Genomic DNA, 17260 nt, shown 5'->3' with positions numbered 1-17260 from the left:
CTCCGAGTGATTATTAGGACTGTTGTGTTAGTAGAATTGCTGCTTCTCCGAGTGATTATTAGGACTGTTGTGTTAGTAGAATTGATAACAGTTATCACAAACATTATTAACACACCAATTTCTCCAAAAGTTGAATTGCTCAGGGACACAAACACCAACACACCAATATCTCCAAATATAGAATTGATCTGGGACAGAAAAATTAACACAAACATCTCATCCCCAGACACTGTTGTCCATCTTCTCCTTTCCTCTATCATCTCCTCCCCAGACACTGTTGTCCATTTTCTCCTCTAACATCTCATCCCCAGACACTGTTGTCCATTCTCTCCTCTCCTCTATCATCTCCTCCCCATACACTGTTGTCCATCTTCTCCTCAAACATCTCATCCCCAGACACTGCTGTCCATCCTCTCATCTCCTCCAACATCTCATCCCCAGACACTGCTGTCCATCCTCTCCTCTCCTCTCCTCTCCTCTAACATCTCATCCCCAGACATTGTTGTCCATCCTCTTCTCTATCATCTCCTCCCCAGCCACTGTTGTCCATCCTCTCCTCTATCATCTCATCCCCAGCCACTGGTGTCCATCCTCTCCTATCCTCTAACATCTCATCCCCAGACATTGTTGTCCATCCTCTTCTCTATCATCTCCTCCCCAGCCACTGTTGTCCATCCTCCCCTCCAACATCTCATCCCCAGACACTACTGTCCATCCAGTTTTTTCTCTACTATATCCATCCTCTCCTATCCTCTAACAGTCTTTTCTCAACCATATCCATCCTCTTCTCTAACATCTCATCCCCAGACACTGTTGTCCATCCTCTTCTCTATCATCTCATCCCCAGACACTGTTGTCCATCCTCTATCATCTCCTCCCCAGACACTGCTGTCCATCCTCTCCTATCCTCTGACAGACTTTTCTCTACCATATCCATCCTCTTCTCTATCATCTCATCCCCAGACACTGCTGTCCATCCTCTCCTCTCCTATCCCCTAACATCTCATACACAGACACTGCTGTCCATCCTCTCCTCTCCTATCCCCTAACATCTCATACACAGACACTGTTGTCCATCCTCTTCTCTATTATCTCATCCCCAGACACTGCTGTCCATCCTCTCCTCTCCTCCAACATCTCCTCCCCAGACACTGCTGTCCATCCTCTCCTATCCTCTATCATCTCATCCCCAGACACTGCTGTCCATCCTCTCCTCTCCTCCAACATCTCATCCCCAGACACTGTTGTCCATCCTCTATCATCTCATCCCCAGACACTTCTGTCCATCCTCTCCTATCCTCTGACAGTCTTTTCTCTACCATATCCATCCTCTTCTCTATCATCTCATCCCCAGACACTGCTGTCCATCCTCTCCTCTAACATCTCATCCCCAGACACTGCTGTCCATCCTCTCCTCTATCATCTCATCCCCAGACACTGCTGTCCATCCTCTCCTATCCTCTATCATCTCCTCCCCAGACACTGCTCTCCATCCTCTCCTATCCTCTGACAGTCTTTTCTCTACCATATCCATCCTCTTCTCTATCATCTCATCCCCAGACACTGCTGTCCATCCTCTCCTATCCTCTAACATCTCATCCCCAGACACTGCTGTCCATCCTCTCCTATCCTCTGGCAGACTTTTCTCTACCATATCCATCCTCTTCTCTATCATCTTATCCCCAGACACTGCTGTCCATCCTCTCCTCTCCTCTAACATCTCATCCCCAGACACTGCTGTCCATCCTCTCCTCTCCTCTAACATCTCATCCCCAGACACTGCTGTCCATCCTCTCCTATCCTCTAACATCTCCTCCCCAGACACTGCTGTCCATCCTCTCCTATCCTCTAACATCTCCTCCCCAGACACTGCTGTCCATCCTCCTCTCCCTCTTTTTTTCCACTGGATCCTGTCAGGACTTGACACATCGTTAGAATGCACCAACATGTCTCCATATTTCTCTCTCTGGTCAGTGGACAATCTCTCTCCAAAGGACACAGGGAGGCCAGATGCTTGTTTAATCATTCTCTCTCTCTCTCTTTATGTGTGTCAAACTAACAGGAGCTGTGTCTAGGATGGAGCGATGGGGGGAAAGAGGGATGAAGGGATGAAGGGATGGAGGAATGGAGGGATGGAGGGATGGAGGAATGGAGGGATGGAGGAATGGAGGGATGGAGGAATGGAGGGATGGAGGGATGGAGGAATGGAGGGATGGAGGGATGGAGGGATGGAGGGATGGAGGGATGAAGGGATGGAGGGATGGAGGGATGAAGGGATGGAGGAATGGAGGGATGAAGGGATGGAGGGATGAAGGGATGGAGGGATGGAGGAATGAAGGGATGGAGGGATGAAGGGATGGAGGGATGGAGGGATGGAGGGATGGAGGGATGGAGGAATGAAGGGATGGAGGAATGAAGGAATGGAGGGATGGAGGGATGGAGGGATGTAGGAATGAAGAAATGGAGGGATGGAGGGATGAAGGGATGGAGGGATGGAGGGATGGAGGGATGAAGGGATGGAGGGATGAAGGAATGGAGGGATGAAGGGATGGAGGAATGGAGGGATGAAGGGATGGAGGCACTCTAGTTGTTTCTCCGTGATCATAACCAGTAATTAGCCCTCTCCCTGGACAGCAGTAGGGAACATCATTACCACACACACACACATACACACACACACACACACACACACAGTGAATCCCTAGGACTTGTAAAATGTTGTTGTGTAACAAGTGCAGAGTGGCAGTGATTCAGTCCCTTGGATGTGTCCCAAATCCCAAGTGATTCACTGTGTAGTACAGTACTGTTGCCCAGGGCCCATGTGGGACTGGATAGGGAATATGGTGCTATTTGGGACAGTTCCTTGAGTCAGATATCTCTTCCTGTAACGGCAACCAAAGTTAAGTCAAACTTCACAGACATGGTAAAAAAAATACTTTTCACATCTCCTCCTCGTCTTCCTCCTCCTCGTTCACCTCCTCCTCGTCCACCTCCTCCTCCTCGTCTTCCTCCTCCTCGTTCACCTCCTTCCTCCTCTTCCTCCCCCTCCTCGTTCACCTCCTTCCTCGTCTTCCTCCTCCTCATTCACCTCCTTCCTCCTCCTCGTCTTCCTCCTCCTCGTCCACCTCCTCCTCCTCGTCTTCCTCCTCCTCGTTCACCTCCTTCCTCGTCTTCCTCCTCGTTTTCCTCCTCCTCATCTTCCTTCTCCTCGTTTTCCTCCTCCTCGTCTTCCTCCTCCTCGTTCACCTCCTTCCTCGTCTTCCTCCTCCTCGTTCACCTCCTTCCTCGTCTTCCTCCTCCTCGTTCACCTCCTTCCTCGTCTTCCTCCTCCTCGTTCACCTCCTTCCTCATCTACCTCCCTCACTCCGAAGATGAAGATGAATAAATCAATAGGAAGGATGGAAGTACGGAACACGGAAATGATTCTAAGCAGTAATTTTTTCAGCAGAGGACTAGGGTTCTCAAATCATCATTCTCATGACTCCTTATAACAGTTGATCTGACCAAGAGAGGGCAGCATGGTGTTGTTGTTTTGTATGGAGAGTGGATGGTGATGCTACAAATCCACGGGGCCATGCAGGCTAGGCAGAGAGCGGTCTGCTGCAGTGAGTGAATGAAAGGATGTGGAGAGATAACTGCCCAGTGAGTGACAGGGGGAAGCTACACTGATCAACATTGATCCTTCAGCTCAGACCCTGAGCCTCCTTCTGCCCTTTCTGCCTCCACCGTGGCTATCATTGTATTATCAGCCTGCATGATTGCATATGGTTCTCCTTATAGATACAATACACAGGGTGAGTGACAGACGGCACCCTATTCACTAGTTAGGGCCTATACGTCTCTTGTCAAAAGTAGTGCACTGCCTGGGTCATTCTATTTACTAGGGTACCAGTGAGGATTTCCTACACTGGACAACTTGTTACAGCTGTTGATAAGAGGCTCCCGAGTGGTGCAGCAATCTAAGGCACTGCATCTCAGTGCTAGAGGCGTCACTGCAGTCCCTGGTTCGAATCCAGGCTGTTTCACATCCGGACGTGATTGGGAGTCCCATAGGGCAGTGCACAATTGGCCTGGTGTCTTGGTTTGGCCATGGTAGGCCCTCATTGTAAATAAGAATTTGTAATTAACTGACTTATTAAATTAAAATCATAAATCGGCCATTGATAATAATCAGTAGTCATTGCATTAAGATGTAGCTATATGGACAGTTTTTTGTAAATAAATGTTGTAAATGCATTGTAACTACATAACATTTCATGTCTCCTTATGTTACAGGGTGGAAAACAGCTTTCCTGCTCACACAAATCCAAAATAATGTGTGCATTGCAAACCCAAAATGCTTCTAACTGAAAGAGTCACATTACCTTGATTCTTAAAAACTATAATTGATAACGTCATAAATGTGGTTCTCCAATAAGTATGCACAATACTTGTTGGATGTGCATTTGGTGTCCAGCTGATTAGTTATGCTGTGATATTTTCCCCCTTTATCATCTGATCCAGGAAGGAATTTATGTAAAAAAGTCAAAGTGCTGGAAAGAAGGTGTTTGAGAGGAAATGTCCAGAATACTTTGGTGTATCATTCGTTATGCAGGTGAAGACAGTTGTGCCTGGATCCACGTTGGATCTCTAACATCCCTTGTGACTTGATGTTGATCCTCTGTTGTAAGTCTGCTTGATTTACAGCAGGGTCTCGTTAGATTTAACAGAGAAAGCATCAAGGAAATGAGTTCATGTTTTCACGTGTTTTTTTTTGTTGTTGGCACGTATGTGTTTTTTTTTGGACAGAGTCTACTGCGTGTGAATTGTGTGAGATAGACTGTTGCGCAACACCCAACGCTCTTCCTGTTAATTAATGTAGATATAATGACAACAAATTACATAGTCTAGTGGGCTTATATACAATATCATCTGGTGCATATATTTTTTTTTTTTGGGGGGGGGGAATATACAACAACAACAAAAGCAATACAAGGGGCTTGAAGTAACTTTCTTGAGCTTGAATTTGCACTGTCCAACTTTCTTGAGCTTGAATTTGCACTGTCCAACTTTCTTGAGCTTGAATTTGGAGCTCAGTACTAGCAGTAGTTCAACCTTAAAAAAAACTAACAATTCCTCAACTTGGTGATTAAAAAGTTGTGGCAATTATTGAAGCCAATTTAGAAGTTCTCTTATAAATAATATTTTTTTTAAATCTGTTTTTGTGAAACATGTGGCCATTTTCATTTGTTTTCCCGCTGCTTCAATTGAAGGGTGTTGCGATACTCCGTTACGGTAAAACCACTAATGAGGAGGACATCACACAATTTTGGCTTCAACTTGGCGTTCCATACAAAATCCTTCCATTAAAAAAGGAACCTGTTTTTTGGGGGGGGTCACTTTCACATTCTTAAAAAGTCAATGGTAGCTACTGCTATTTATGGTTTGTTTACAAGTGCCTGCATCAAGTCACATTTTTGAATTCTTTTTTTATTTAATTTGACCTTTATTTAACCTCTATGGGATCGGTGTCCCCCGCAGTGGCACGGTTGAGCTAACAGAGGCTAATGCGATTAGCATGAGGTTGTAAGTAACAAGAACATTTCCCAGGACAGAGACATATCTGATATGGGCAGAAAGCTTACATTCTTGTTAATCTAACTGCACTGTCCAATTTACAGTAGCTATTACAGTGAATTAATACCATGCTATTGTTTGAGGAGAGGGCACAGTTATGAACTTGAAAATGTATTAATAAACCAATTAGGAACATTTGGGAAGTCTTGATACAACATTTTGAACAGATATGCAATGGTTCATTGGATCAGTGAAAAATGTGCACATACACTGCTGCCATCTAGTGGCCAAACTCTAAATTGCACCTGGGTTGGAATAATACATTATGGCCTTTCTCTTGCATTTCAAAGATGACGGTACAGATCTAATGTGTTATATTCTCCAACATTAATTTCACATTTCCAAAACTTCAACGTGTTTCCTTTCAAATGGGATTAAGAATATGCATATCCTTGCTTCAGGTCCTGAGCTACAGGTAGTTAGATTTGAAAAAAGTGTCAGATCCTTATTAACTAGGCAAGTCAGTTCAGAACAAATTCTTATTTTACAGTGACGGTCTAGCCCGGCCAAACCCTCCCATAACGTGAACGACACTGGGCCAATTGTGCGCTGCCCTGTGGCACTCACACAGCCGGTTGTGATACACAGATGTGAAACTGCATGAAAATCATTTTTATTTTTGTTTCAAACTATTTTGAAATGTTATACAAATTTGACACATTGGACACTTTAAAAAACAAAATAGGCAATAGGAATTCCATTTGGGATGCAACCACATAAATAGTAACTCATCTATTCTGAAGTGGACTTGGGGATAAGTCAGTAGATATGTCAGGAACCATCAGGAGACTACATTCATATCTATATTTGAAATGATCTCATCTCAGTATTTTATAGAGCACATCATACAGAGCATCATATGGCCTAGTCCTATGACCTTGATGTGCCTATAGCTAAGGGACATTGGTATACTATGCTGACAAACAATAGAAATGCAATGTTGATTTATACACTCTTTTTTTAATAAGAAATAAACGAAAAGGGTTCTTTGTCTGTCCCTATAGGAGAACCCTTGTTGGGTCGAGGTGAACCTTTTGTATCCAAGTAGACCGTTTTGGGTTACATGTAGAACCCTACATTTGGACATTTTAGTCATTTAGTAGACACTCTTATCCAGAGCGACTCACAGGAGCAATTCGGGTTAAGTGCCTTGCTCAAAGGCACAACGATCGATTTTTCACCGAGTCAGTTGAGGGATTTCAACCATCAACCTTTCAGTTACTGAACCAATACTCTTAACCTCTAGGCTACCTGCCGCTATGGTACCCACAATGGTTCTACCTGGAACCAAGAAGGGTTCTACCTAGAACGAAAAAGGGTTCCTCAATGGGGAGAGCAGAAAAGAACCCTTTTGGAACCCTTTCTTCTAAGATTGTAGAGTATATTTCTTACATTTCATAATTCCATTTTATATCTCTGTGAATCAGCAAAATTCCCATATGATGACAACTCTGTTTGCCTACAATAGCAAAGACCACTTTCCAACCAATCCTCCAACCTTCCAACCCTCCAATCTTCCAATCCTCCAACCCTCCAACCGTCCAACCCTCCAATCTTCCAATCCTCCAACCCTCCACATACTTCTGAGGAAGACAAACATAGAAAAAGAAAAAAGAAACACATTTCAGGTAAAATCTATAATCAAGATGCCTCGTCCCACCCCCTCCATAGCCGCATCAAGATGCCTCGTCCCACCCCCTCCATAGCCGCATCAAGATGCTTCGTCCCACTCCCCTCCAGTGCAGCCAATTGGTATTCTGAAGGATCCTCTGCCCCCTACTGCGTTACCAATCTCCTAGCAGGAAGGAGGGAGAAGAGGCCGCTAAGCCTTAGGATGGAAAATGCAGAGCTATGGATTAATGACCAGTAGAACACATAAAAACCGAGAGAGGGTTTATACTGTATATATCACTACAAAGTAGCACATTCGACTGGGAGACTGGATCTCTATCTATCTACAGAGCGTTCGGAAAGTATTCAGACCCTTTGTCTTTATCCACATATTGTTACGTTACAGCCTTACTCTAAAATCGATTAAATTATTATTTTTCCTCATCAATCTCCACTCTATACCCCATAATGACAAAGCAAAATTAGGGTTTTTAGAATTTTCGAAAAAGTATTGAATAATAAAATATAAATACCTTATTCACGTAAGTATTCAGACCCGTTGCTATGAGACTCTAAATTAAGCTCAGCTTCATCCTGTTGCCATTGATCCTCCTTGAGATGTTTCTACAACTTGATTGGAGTCCATCTGGGGTAAATTCAATTGATTTGACATGTTTTGGAAAGGCACACATCTGTCTATATAAAGTCCCACAATTGACAGTGGATGTCAGAGCAAAAACCAAGCCATGAGGTTGAAGGAATTGTCCATAGAGCTCCGAGACAGGATATTGTTGAGGTGCAGAAGATCCCCAAGAACACAGTGGCCTACATCATTCTTCAATGGAAGAGGTTTTATTAAGGCTGTAACGTACAAAATATGGAAGAAGTCAAAGGGTCTGAATACTTTCCCAACGCACTGTAGATGGGTATGTTTTGGCGGTGAATGCAGGCAGCCAGGCAGGCAGGCAGGCAGGCAGACACAGACAGACAGACAGGCTTGCAGGCAGACAGACAGACAGACAGACAGACAGACAGACAGGCTTGCAGACAGGCTTGCAGACAGACAGGCAGGCTTGCAGACAGGCTTGCAGACAGACAGACAGGCTTGCAGACAGGCTTGCAGACAGACAGACAGGCTTGCAGGCAGACAGGCTTACAGACAGACAGACAGACAGACAGACAGACAGACAGACAGACAGACAGACAGGCTTGCAGACAGGCTTGCAGACAGACAGGCAGGCTTGCAGACAGGCTTGCAGACAGACAGACAGGCTTGCAGACAGGCTTGCAGACAGACAGACAGGCTTGCAGGCAGACAGACAGACAGACAGACAGACAGACAGACAGACAGACAGACAGACAGGCAGGCAGGCAGGCAGGCAGAGGGTCAAAGCCCTGATGTATGGATACTATTCACTACTGAATAGATCCTTCTTGGTTTCCAAGGCCTCGTTTCTTTCCATACATGACCACACAGTAGAGTCTGTACAGCCTTTCTGTCAGTGGCTTGCTGCCGGTTGCTATTGATTTTCCAGGTTATTGCTGCTAGCTAATTAATTATGACATAGTCAAAGTGGGAACCTTAAGAGGGAAGAAAAGTTTCAAGGTTTTTAAAGTCGTGAGTAAAATACTGTTTACAACTTTGAGTGCATTTTTGTATATATTGCATTGCCTAAGTGTAAGTATGTACTGTACATATGAAGTGGGTAAAACAGTATGTAAATAGTATTAAAGTGACCAGTGTCCAATGACTATGACTATGATAGTCTCTAAGGTACAGGGTAGAATACCGGGTGGGAGCCGGCTAGTAACAGTGACTAGGTTCAGGGCATAGTGATGGCCAGCTAGAGGTGACAACTTAACAGTCTGATGGCCTGGAGATAGAAGCTTTTTTACAGTCTCCCGGTTCTAGCTTTGATGCACAATTACTGTCTCCGCCATCTATATGGTAGCGGGGTAAACGGGCCGTGGCTCGGGTGGCTAAGGTCCTTGATGATCTTCTTGGCCTTCCTGTGAGTGTTGTAGATGTCGTGGAGGACAGGCAATGTGCCCCCAGTGATGCTTTGGGCTAACCGCACCAGTCTCTGGAGAGCCCTGTGGTTGCGGGCTGTGCAACTACCATACTGGGCGTTGATATAGATTAAGGGTGCATCTGTAGCCTCCCAAGTGGCGCAGCCATCCAAGGCACTGCAGTGCTAGAGGCGTCACTACAGATCCAGGTTTGATACCGGGTTGTGTCGTAGCCGGCCTCGACCGGGAGACACCAGGCAACAATTGCCTCAGCGGGGAAGGTTTGGTTGGCCAGGAGGTCCTTGTCCCATCACGATCTAGCGAATCCGGGCGCATGCACGCTGACACGGTCGCCAGGTGTACGGTGTTTCCTCCAACACATTGGTGCGGCTAGCTTCCGGGTTAACTGCCTTATGGAGGGCATTGCTGGACTGTTTTACTGCCTTATGGAGGGCATTGCTGGACTGTTTTACTGCCTTATGGAGGGCATTGCTGGACTGTTTTACTGCCTTATGGAGGGCATTGCTGGACTGTTTTACTGCCTTATGGAGGGCATTGCTGGACTGTTTTACTGCCTTATGGAGGGCATTGCTGGACTGTTTTACTGCCTTATGGAGGGCATTGCTGGACTGTTTTACTGCCTTATGGAGGGCATTGCTGGACTGTTTTACTGCCTTATGGAGGGCAGTGCTGGACTGTTTTACTGCCTTATGGAGGGCATTGCTGGACTGTTTTACTGCCTTATGGAGGGCATTGCTGGACTGTTTTACTGCCTTATGGAGGGCATTGCTGGACTGTTTTATTGCCTTATGGAGGGCATTGCTGGACTGTTTTACTGCCTTATGGAGGGCATTGCTGGACTGTTTTACTGCCTTATGGAGGGCATTGCTGGACTGTTTTACTGCCTTATGGAGGGCATTGCTGGACTGTTTTATTGCCTTATGGAGGGCATTGCTGGACTGTTTTACTGCCTTATGGAGGGCATTGCTGGACTGTTTTACTGCCTTATGGAGGGCATTGCTGGACTGTTTTACTGCCTTATGGAGGGCATTGCTGGACTGTTTTACTGCCTTATGGAGGGCATTGCTGGACTGTTTTACTGCCTTATGGAGGGCGTTGCTGGACTGTTTTACTGCCTTATGGAGGGCATTGCTGGACTGTTTTACTGCCTTATGGAGGGCATTGCTGGACTCTTTTACTGCCTTATGGAGGGCATTGCTGGACTGTTTTACTGCCTTATGGAGGGCATTGCTGGACTGTTTTACTGCCTTATGGAGGGCATTGCTGGACTGTTTTACTGCCTTATGGAGGGCATTGCTGGACTGTTTTACTGCCTTATGGAGGGCATTGCTGGACTGTTTTACTGCCTTATGGAGGGCATTGCTGGACTGTTTTACTGCCTTATGGAGGGCATTGCTGGACTGTTTTACTGCCTTATGGAGGGCATTGCTGGACTGTTTTACTGCCTTATGGAGGGCATTGCTGGACTGTTTTACTGCCTTATGGAGGGCATTGCTGGACTGTTTTACTGCCTTATGGAGGGCATTGCTGGACTGTTTTACTGCCTTATGGAGGGCATTGCTGGACTGTTTTACCGCCTTATGGAGGGCATTGCTGGACTGTTTTACCGCCTTATGGAGGGCATTGCTGGACTGTTTTACTGTGGAACATTTTACTGAATGTTCCACAGCGCTACTGGCAAAATATTCTGTCGACAGATGAAACTACTGTTGAGTTGTTTGGAAGGAACACACAACACTATGTGTGGGGAAAAAAGGCACAGCACAAACATCAAAACCTCATTTGGCTTTGGGGCTGTTTTGCTGCCTCAGGGCCTGGACAGCTCGCTATCATCGATGGAAAAATGAATTCCCAAGTTTATCAAGACATTTTGCAAGGGAATGTAAGGCTGTCTGTCCGCCAATTGAAGCTCGACAGAAGTTTGGTGATGCAACAGAACAACGACCCAAAGAACAGAATGGCTTCAACAGAAGAAAATACGCCTCAACCCGACTGAGATGCTGTGGCATGACCTCAAGAGAGCTGTTCACACCAGACATCCAAGAATATTGCTGTAGTTTTGTAAAGAGGAATGGTCCAAAATTCCTCCTAACCGTTGTGCAGGTCAGATCCGTAACTACAGAAAACATTTGGTTGAGGTTATTACTGCCAAAGGAGGGTCAACCAGTTATTAAATCCAAGGGTTCACATACTTTAGCCACTCTACGCAGTGAATGTTTACACCGTGTGTTCAATAAACACATGGAAATGTATAATTATGTGTGTGTCATTAGTTTAAGCAGACTGTGTTTGTCTATTGTTGTGACCTAGATCAGAATTTAGGACCAATTTATGCAGAAATCCAGGTATTTCCAAAGGCTTCACATATTTTTTCTTGCCACTGTACATATATTAAAGGTTCAGAAGCATCCTCCTTAATTTGAGCAGTTGCTATTGACAACCTACATCCCCAATAGAAGTTATGAGTAACCTAGAAACTGAGGAGGACACAACAATAGAGGAAGATGAGAGCATGTTTCAATCACCAGTTAGACACAAGACAACCTTGGGTGGTATTTTCTTGCCAGCATACTACAGAACCTGGACATGCTGCTTCCATCTGAATATATCTTATTTCCACCACGGGGGACAATAGAGGTCTCCAATGACCCATATGTACAATAACCTCCCTGGAAGTATAAACCATTTGTTCATGAGCATAGCTCTGCGTGTATTTTGACAATGGTTTATTAAGAATCAATAAACATCTCCACCACCCCCACAAGGTAATTTCCATAGTATGTAAACTATGTCTTTAAAAGCAACATCACAGAAGGTTTGTATGTCTTCATGTTTTCTGACATTTGAAAGCCTCTATGTATCCAGCCAATGGAGGGGACCCTGAACTTGAATCTATTCTAATTATGGCTATTTCATTTTGATCACAATAGTACTGCTTTGGTTTAAGTTGCATATATTTAGTTTTTACAGTTGTAAAGTTTATTTAGGGGGACATAAGACACCGTTTATTTTGTTCTCAGGACCCTGACGAAGAATTGAAATCTCGAGTCCCACTGTTAATTTGTGTGTGTTGGGGCACCCGGCGAAGTACATTTCAATTCCTGATCCTTTAAGGTCAACACGCTCACTTCCTTCCTTGTTTTATTCTGAGGGGAAATGACTCTCAGTAAGATAAAACTGAAGGAAATCAGAGAGGAGGAATTGAATCCCTGGTAGAAGTTTAAGCTCACGGAGACCATTGCTATTAGTCTGGTGGTGTTGGCAGAGCCAGAGGACCGACTACTCACTCTCATCTTGTCTTGTCTGGCAGGCAGACCTGGGTTCAAATAGTATTTTCATTTTTTCAAATCCTTTAACTGTCTGCCTGGAGTGACAAATTGACTAGATCACTGTTTCCATTTGACTCAATCAAGCCCAGGCTAAAGTGTTTGAAAGGATTTCAAATAGTATTTGAACCCAGGACTGCTAGTAAGAGAGAAGTAGACAACAGCAGATGGCTTGGACGACTAACATCCTGATGGACGCATGCATGTCTCGTCCCCTAGCTCTCCTTTCCCTCCCAGCCAGAAGGTCACAGAGGTGGGCTGTAGAGTAATTGGTGACTGGCTGGGAGACCAGACACTGCAGGTTTAGCTCTTAATTGGCAATTGTAAATAACAAATGAAACTGATGGCTCAAATTACCCGTACCACAAAGCTTCTGCTACAACTCATTAATTGCCTCCTGAAACGTGACACACAATAACAAATTGTTGTGGTGGGATGCTGGATGCTGCCAGGTTGCCATTGTATGCTGGGTTGATATGAGACAGAGTGTCCGAACCAAATGGCACCCTATTCCCTATATAGTGCACTACTTTTGACCAGAGTCCATAGGGAATATGATTCCATTTGAGACCCTACACAGAGAGAGGGACATATCAAGGTGGTAGGGTAGCAGATTGTTAATATCAGCCGTTTCATCTGGCCGGATGTGAAATAAATGGCAATGGGGCTTGCAGGTAGCACGGCACAACACGGCGCGGATGCATAATGGGACGGAGCAGGGCCTAATGAACTGAGACATCGTTTTTCACTGCGTACCACGACAATGTCAAGGTGTTGCAACATGCCATTTTCTGTTGTGAGGATGTGGAAGAAGTGAAGGACGTGGAGGAAGTGGAGGACGTGGAGGAAGTGGAGGATGTGGAGGACGTGGAGGAAGTGGAGGATGTGGAGGACGTGGAGGAAGTGGAGGAAGTGGAGGAAGTAAAGCACGTGGAGGATGTGGAGGAAGTGGAGGACATGGAGGAAGTGGAGGACGTGGAGGATGTGGAGGAAGTGGAGGAAGTGGAGGATGTGGAGGAAGTGGAGGACGTGGAGGAAGTGGAGGATGTGGAGGAAGTGGAGGACGTGGAGGACGTGGAGGAAGTGGTTGATGTGGAGGAAGTGGAGGATGTGGAGGACGTGGAGGACGTGGAGGATGTAAAGCACGTGGAGGATGTGGAGGAAGTGGAGGACGTGGAGGATGTGGAGGAAGTGGAGGACGTGGAGGAAGTGGAGGATGTGGAGGAAGTGGAGGAAGTGGAGGACGTGGAGGACGTGGAGGAAGTGGAGGAAGTGGAGGACGTGGAGGACGTGGAGGAAGTGGAGGAAGTGGAGGACATGGAGGACGTGGAGGACGTGGAGGAAGTGAAGAACGTAGAGGAAGTGGAGGATGTGGAGGAAGTGGAGGAAGTGGAGGATGTGGAGGAAGTGGAGGATGTGGAGGACGTGGAGGAAGTGGAGGATGTGGAGGAAGTGGAGGACGTGGAGGAAGTGGAGGACGTGGAGGAAGTGGAGGACGTGGAGGAAGTGGAGGACGTGGAGGACGTGGAGGAAGTGGAGGAAGTGGAGGATGTGGAGGAAGTGGAGGATGTGGAGGAAGTGGAGGAAGTGAAGGACTTGGAGGAAGTGGAGGATGTGGAGGAAGTGGAGGACGTGGAGGAAGTGGAGGATGTGGAGGAAGTGGAGGATGTGGAGGAAGTGGAGGACGTGGAGGAAGTGGAGAACGTGGAGGATGTGGAGGAAGTGGAGGACGTGGAGGAAGTGGAGGACGTGGAGGAAGTGGAGGACGTGGAGGACGTGGAGGACGTGGAGGAAGTGGATGATGTGGAGGAAGTGGAGGACGTGGAGGAAGTGGATGATGTGGAGGATGTGGAGGAAGTGGAGGACGTGGAGGACGTGGAGGAAGTGGTTGATGTGGAGGATGTGGAGGAAGTGGAGGACGTGGAGGACGTGGAGGAAGTGGAGGACGTGGAGGACATGGGGGACGTGGAGGAAGTGGAGGACGTGGAGGACGTGGAGGAAGTGGAGGAAGTGGAGGATGTGGAGGAAGTGGTGGATGTGGAGGACGTGGAGGAAGTGGAGGATGTGGAGGATGTGGAGGAAGTGGAGGACGTGGAGGACGTGGAGGAAGTGGAGGAAGTGGAGGATGTGGAGGAAGTGGAGGAAGTGGAGGATGTGGAGGAAGTGGAGGATGTGGAGGAAGTGGAGGACGTGGAGGAAGTGGAGGATGTGGAGGAAGTGGAGGACGTGGAGGAAGTGGAGGACGTGGAGGAAGTGGAGGACGTGGAGGACGTGGAGGAAGTGGAGGAAGTGGAGGATGTGGAGGAAGTGGAGGATGTGGAGGAAGTGGAGGAAGTGAAGGTCTTGGAGGAAGTGGAGGATGTGGAGGAAGTGGAGGAAGTGGAGGAAGTGGAGGATGTGGAGGAAGTGGAGGATGTGGAGGAAGTGGAGGACGTGGAGGAAGTGGAGGATGTGGAGGAAGTGGAGGATGTGGAGGAAGTGGAGGACGTGGAGGAAGTGGAGAACGTGGAGGATGTGGAGGAAGTGGAGGACGTGGAGGAAGTGGAGGACGTGGAGGAAGTGGAGGACGTGGAGGACGTGGAGGACGTGGAGGAAGTGGATGATGTGGAGGAAGTGGAGGACGTGGAGGACGTGGAGGAAGTGGATGATGTGGAGGATGTGGAGGAAGTGGAGGAAGTGGAGGAAGTGGAGGATGTGGTGGATGTCGAGGACATGGCCGGCAGCATGCAGGGACTGCCACCTTCTTAATCAAAGCAACAACATCTGTGTCTGGACAATGTCTGGGTATTGTTGCCCATACACCATTCATGATAACCAATATGAAACGGTTGGCTCGAGAAATCCCCAATCAAGCCGTTCCAAATCCAACTAAGGGTTGTCCATTAGAGGTGGTTTCCTCTGCTCCTCTGCGTCAGTCGGCCACACATCTACAGAATTAGTCAGGCTGGCCCTGTTCATAAGCTTGGCGGGGACAGACATAGTACCTTTTTAGTAGAAGTCTAGCAAGCAGTCATGTAGCACAAGTATGTGTTAAGGGTGGGATTTTGACTGATGATGGGGGAACGTTGCGGCTGCAGTGGCATTTGATTTACTGGCTCTCTCACCCCTGTAATGAGGAGTAATTCTGCCTTGACACCCTCCATCCCCCCTCTATCCCTCTTCTTCATCCGCCCATCCCCCCGCCACCCTCTCCTTCTACCAGCTAGCAGCAGCTCCCACCCACCACCCACCCCTATGTGGAGGACTGTCACAGCGGCAGCTCGGTCAAATCTTCCCTACTACATCTTCCACAGGAAATAATAATTTGACAATCACCTTCTTGAACAAATGATTTTGCATGTATCTTCATTACGGACCAATAGAGAGAGACTGACCTCGCCATAGTAAATATCCGGCAAGAAGATAAAAGATAACTTTGGATGATTTATGTTTCTGTCTGGAAAATAAAGTTATTTAGTGTAAGTTCAAAGGCTTAGTAAATCATCATTAGAACCTGAATAGGAATAGATTGACTCAGGCAGTTGCATGTTGTAAAGAATTGACATTCAGAACTGAAATGCAAAGCAAGCCATATTTCTGATATTTCTTTTCAGTCAACTCACCTTGGAGGAGAGGAGTGAAAACTAAACGCTAACCCTTAGAGGAGAGGAGTGAAAACTAAAAACTAACCCTTGGAGGAGAGGAGAGGAGTGAAAACTAAACACTAACCCTTGGAGGAGAGGAGTGAAAACTAAACACTAACCCTTAGAGGAGAGGAGAGGAGTGAAAACTAAACACTAACCCTTGGAGGAGAGGATAGGAGTGAAAACTAAACACTAACCCTTGGAGGAGAGGAGTGAAACCTAAACACTAACCCTTGGAGGAGAGGAGAGGAGTGAAAACTAAACACTAACCCTTAGAGGAGATGAGTGAAAACTAAACACTAACTCTTGGAGGAGAGGAGAGGAGTGAAAACTAAACACTAACCCTTGGAGGAGAGGAGTGAAAACTAAACACTAACCCTTGGAGGAGAGGAGTGGAAACTAAACACTAACCCTTGGAGGAGAGGAGTGAAAACTAAACACTAACCCTTGGAGGAGAGGAGAGGAGTGAAAACTAAACACTAACCCTTGGAGGAGAGGAGTGAAAACTAAACACTAACCCTTGGAGGAGAGGAGAGGAGTGAAAACTAAACACTAACCCTTGGAGGAGAGGAGAGGAGTGAAAACTAAACACTAACCCTTGGAGGAGAGGAGAGGAGTGAAAACTAAACACTATCCCTTGGAGGAGAGGGGTGAAAACTAAACACTAACCCTTGGAGGAGAGGAGTGGAAACTAAACACTAACCCTTGGAGGAGAGGAGTGAAAACTAAACACTAACCCTTGGAGGAGAGGAGTGAAAACTAAACACTAACCCTTGGAGGAGAGGAGTGAAAACTAAACCCTAACCCTTGGAGGAGAGGAGAGGATTGAAAACTAAACACTAACCCTTGGAGGAGAGGAGTGAAAACTAAACACTAACCCTTGGAGGAGAGGAGAGGAGTGAAAACTAAACACTAACCCTTGGAGGAGAGGAGTGAAAACTAAACACTAACCCTTGGAGGAGAGGAGAGGAGTGAAAACTAAACACTAACCCTTGGAGGAGAGGAGAGGAGTGAAAACTAAACACTAACCCTTGGAGGAGAGGAGAGGAGTGA

At 46.5% G+C, this 17260-nt stretch overlaps 1 protein-coding gene across 1 annotated transcript; it reads right to left on the bottom strand.

Moving 5' to 3' along the window:
- Positions 1-13575: 13575 nt before the first annotated feature.
- LOC116353681 (basic proline-rich protein-like) lies at positions 13576-15072 on the bottom strand (the record flags this gene model as incomplete). The annotated part of the gene is made up of 1 exon (XM_031791353.1): positions 13576-15072. A coding segment is annotated over one exon (1497 nt), but the record flags the coding sequence as incomplete, so codon positions are not given.
- Between the last annotated feature and the right edge of the window lie 2188 nt (positions 15073-17260).

This window comes from Oncorhynchus kisutch, linkage group LG15, assembly GCF_002021735.2.
Source record: "Oncorhynchus kisutch isolate 150728-3 linkage group LG15, Okis_V2, whole genome shotgun sequence".
Classification (NCBI taxonomy): Eukaryota; Metazoa; Chordata; class Actinopteri; order Salmoniformes; family Salmonidae; genus Oncorhynchus; species Oncorhynchus kisutch.
Note: the sequence above shows the minus strand (reverse complement) of the source record. Positions and strands in the feature narration are given on the sequence as shown.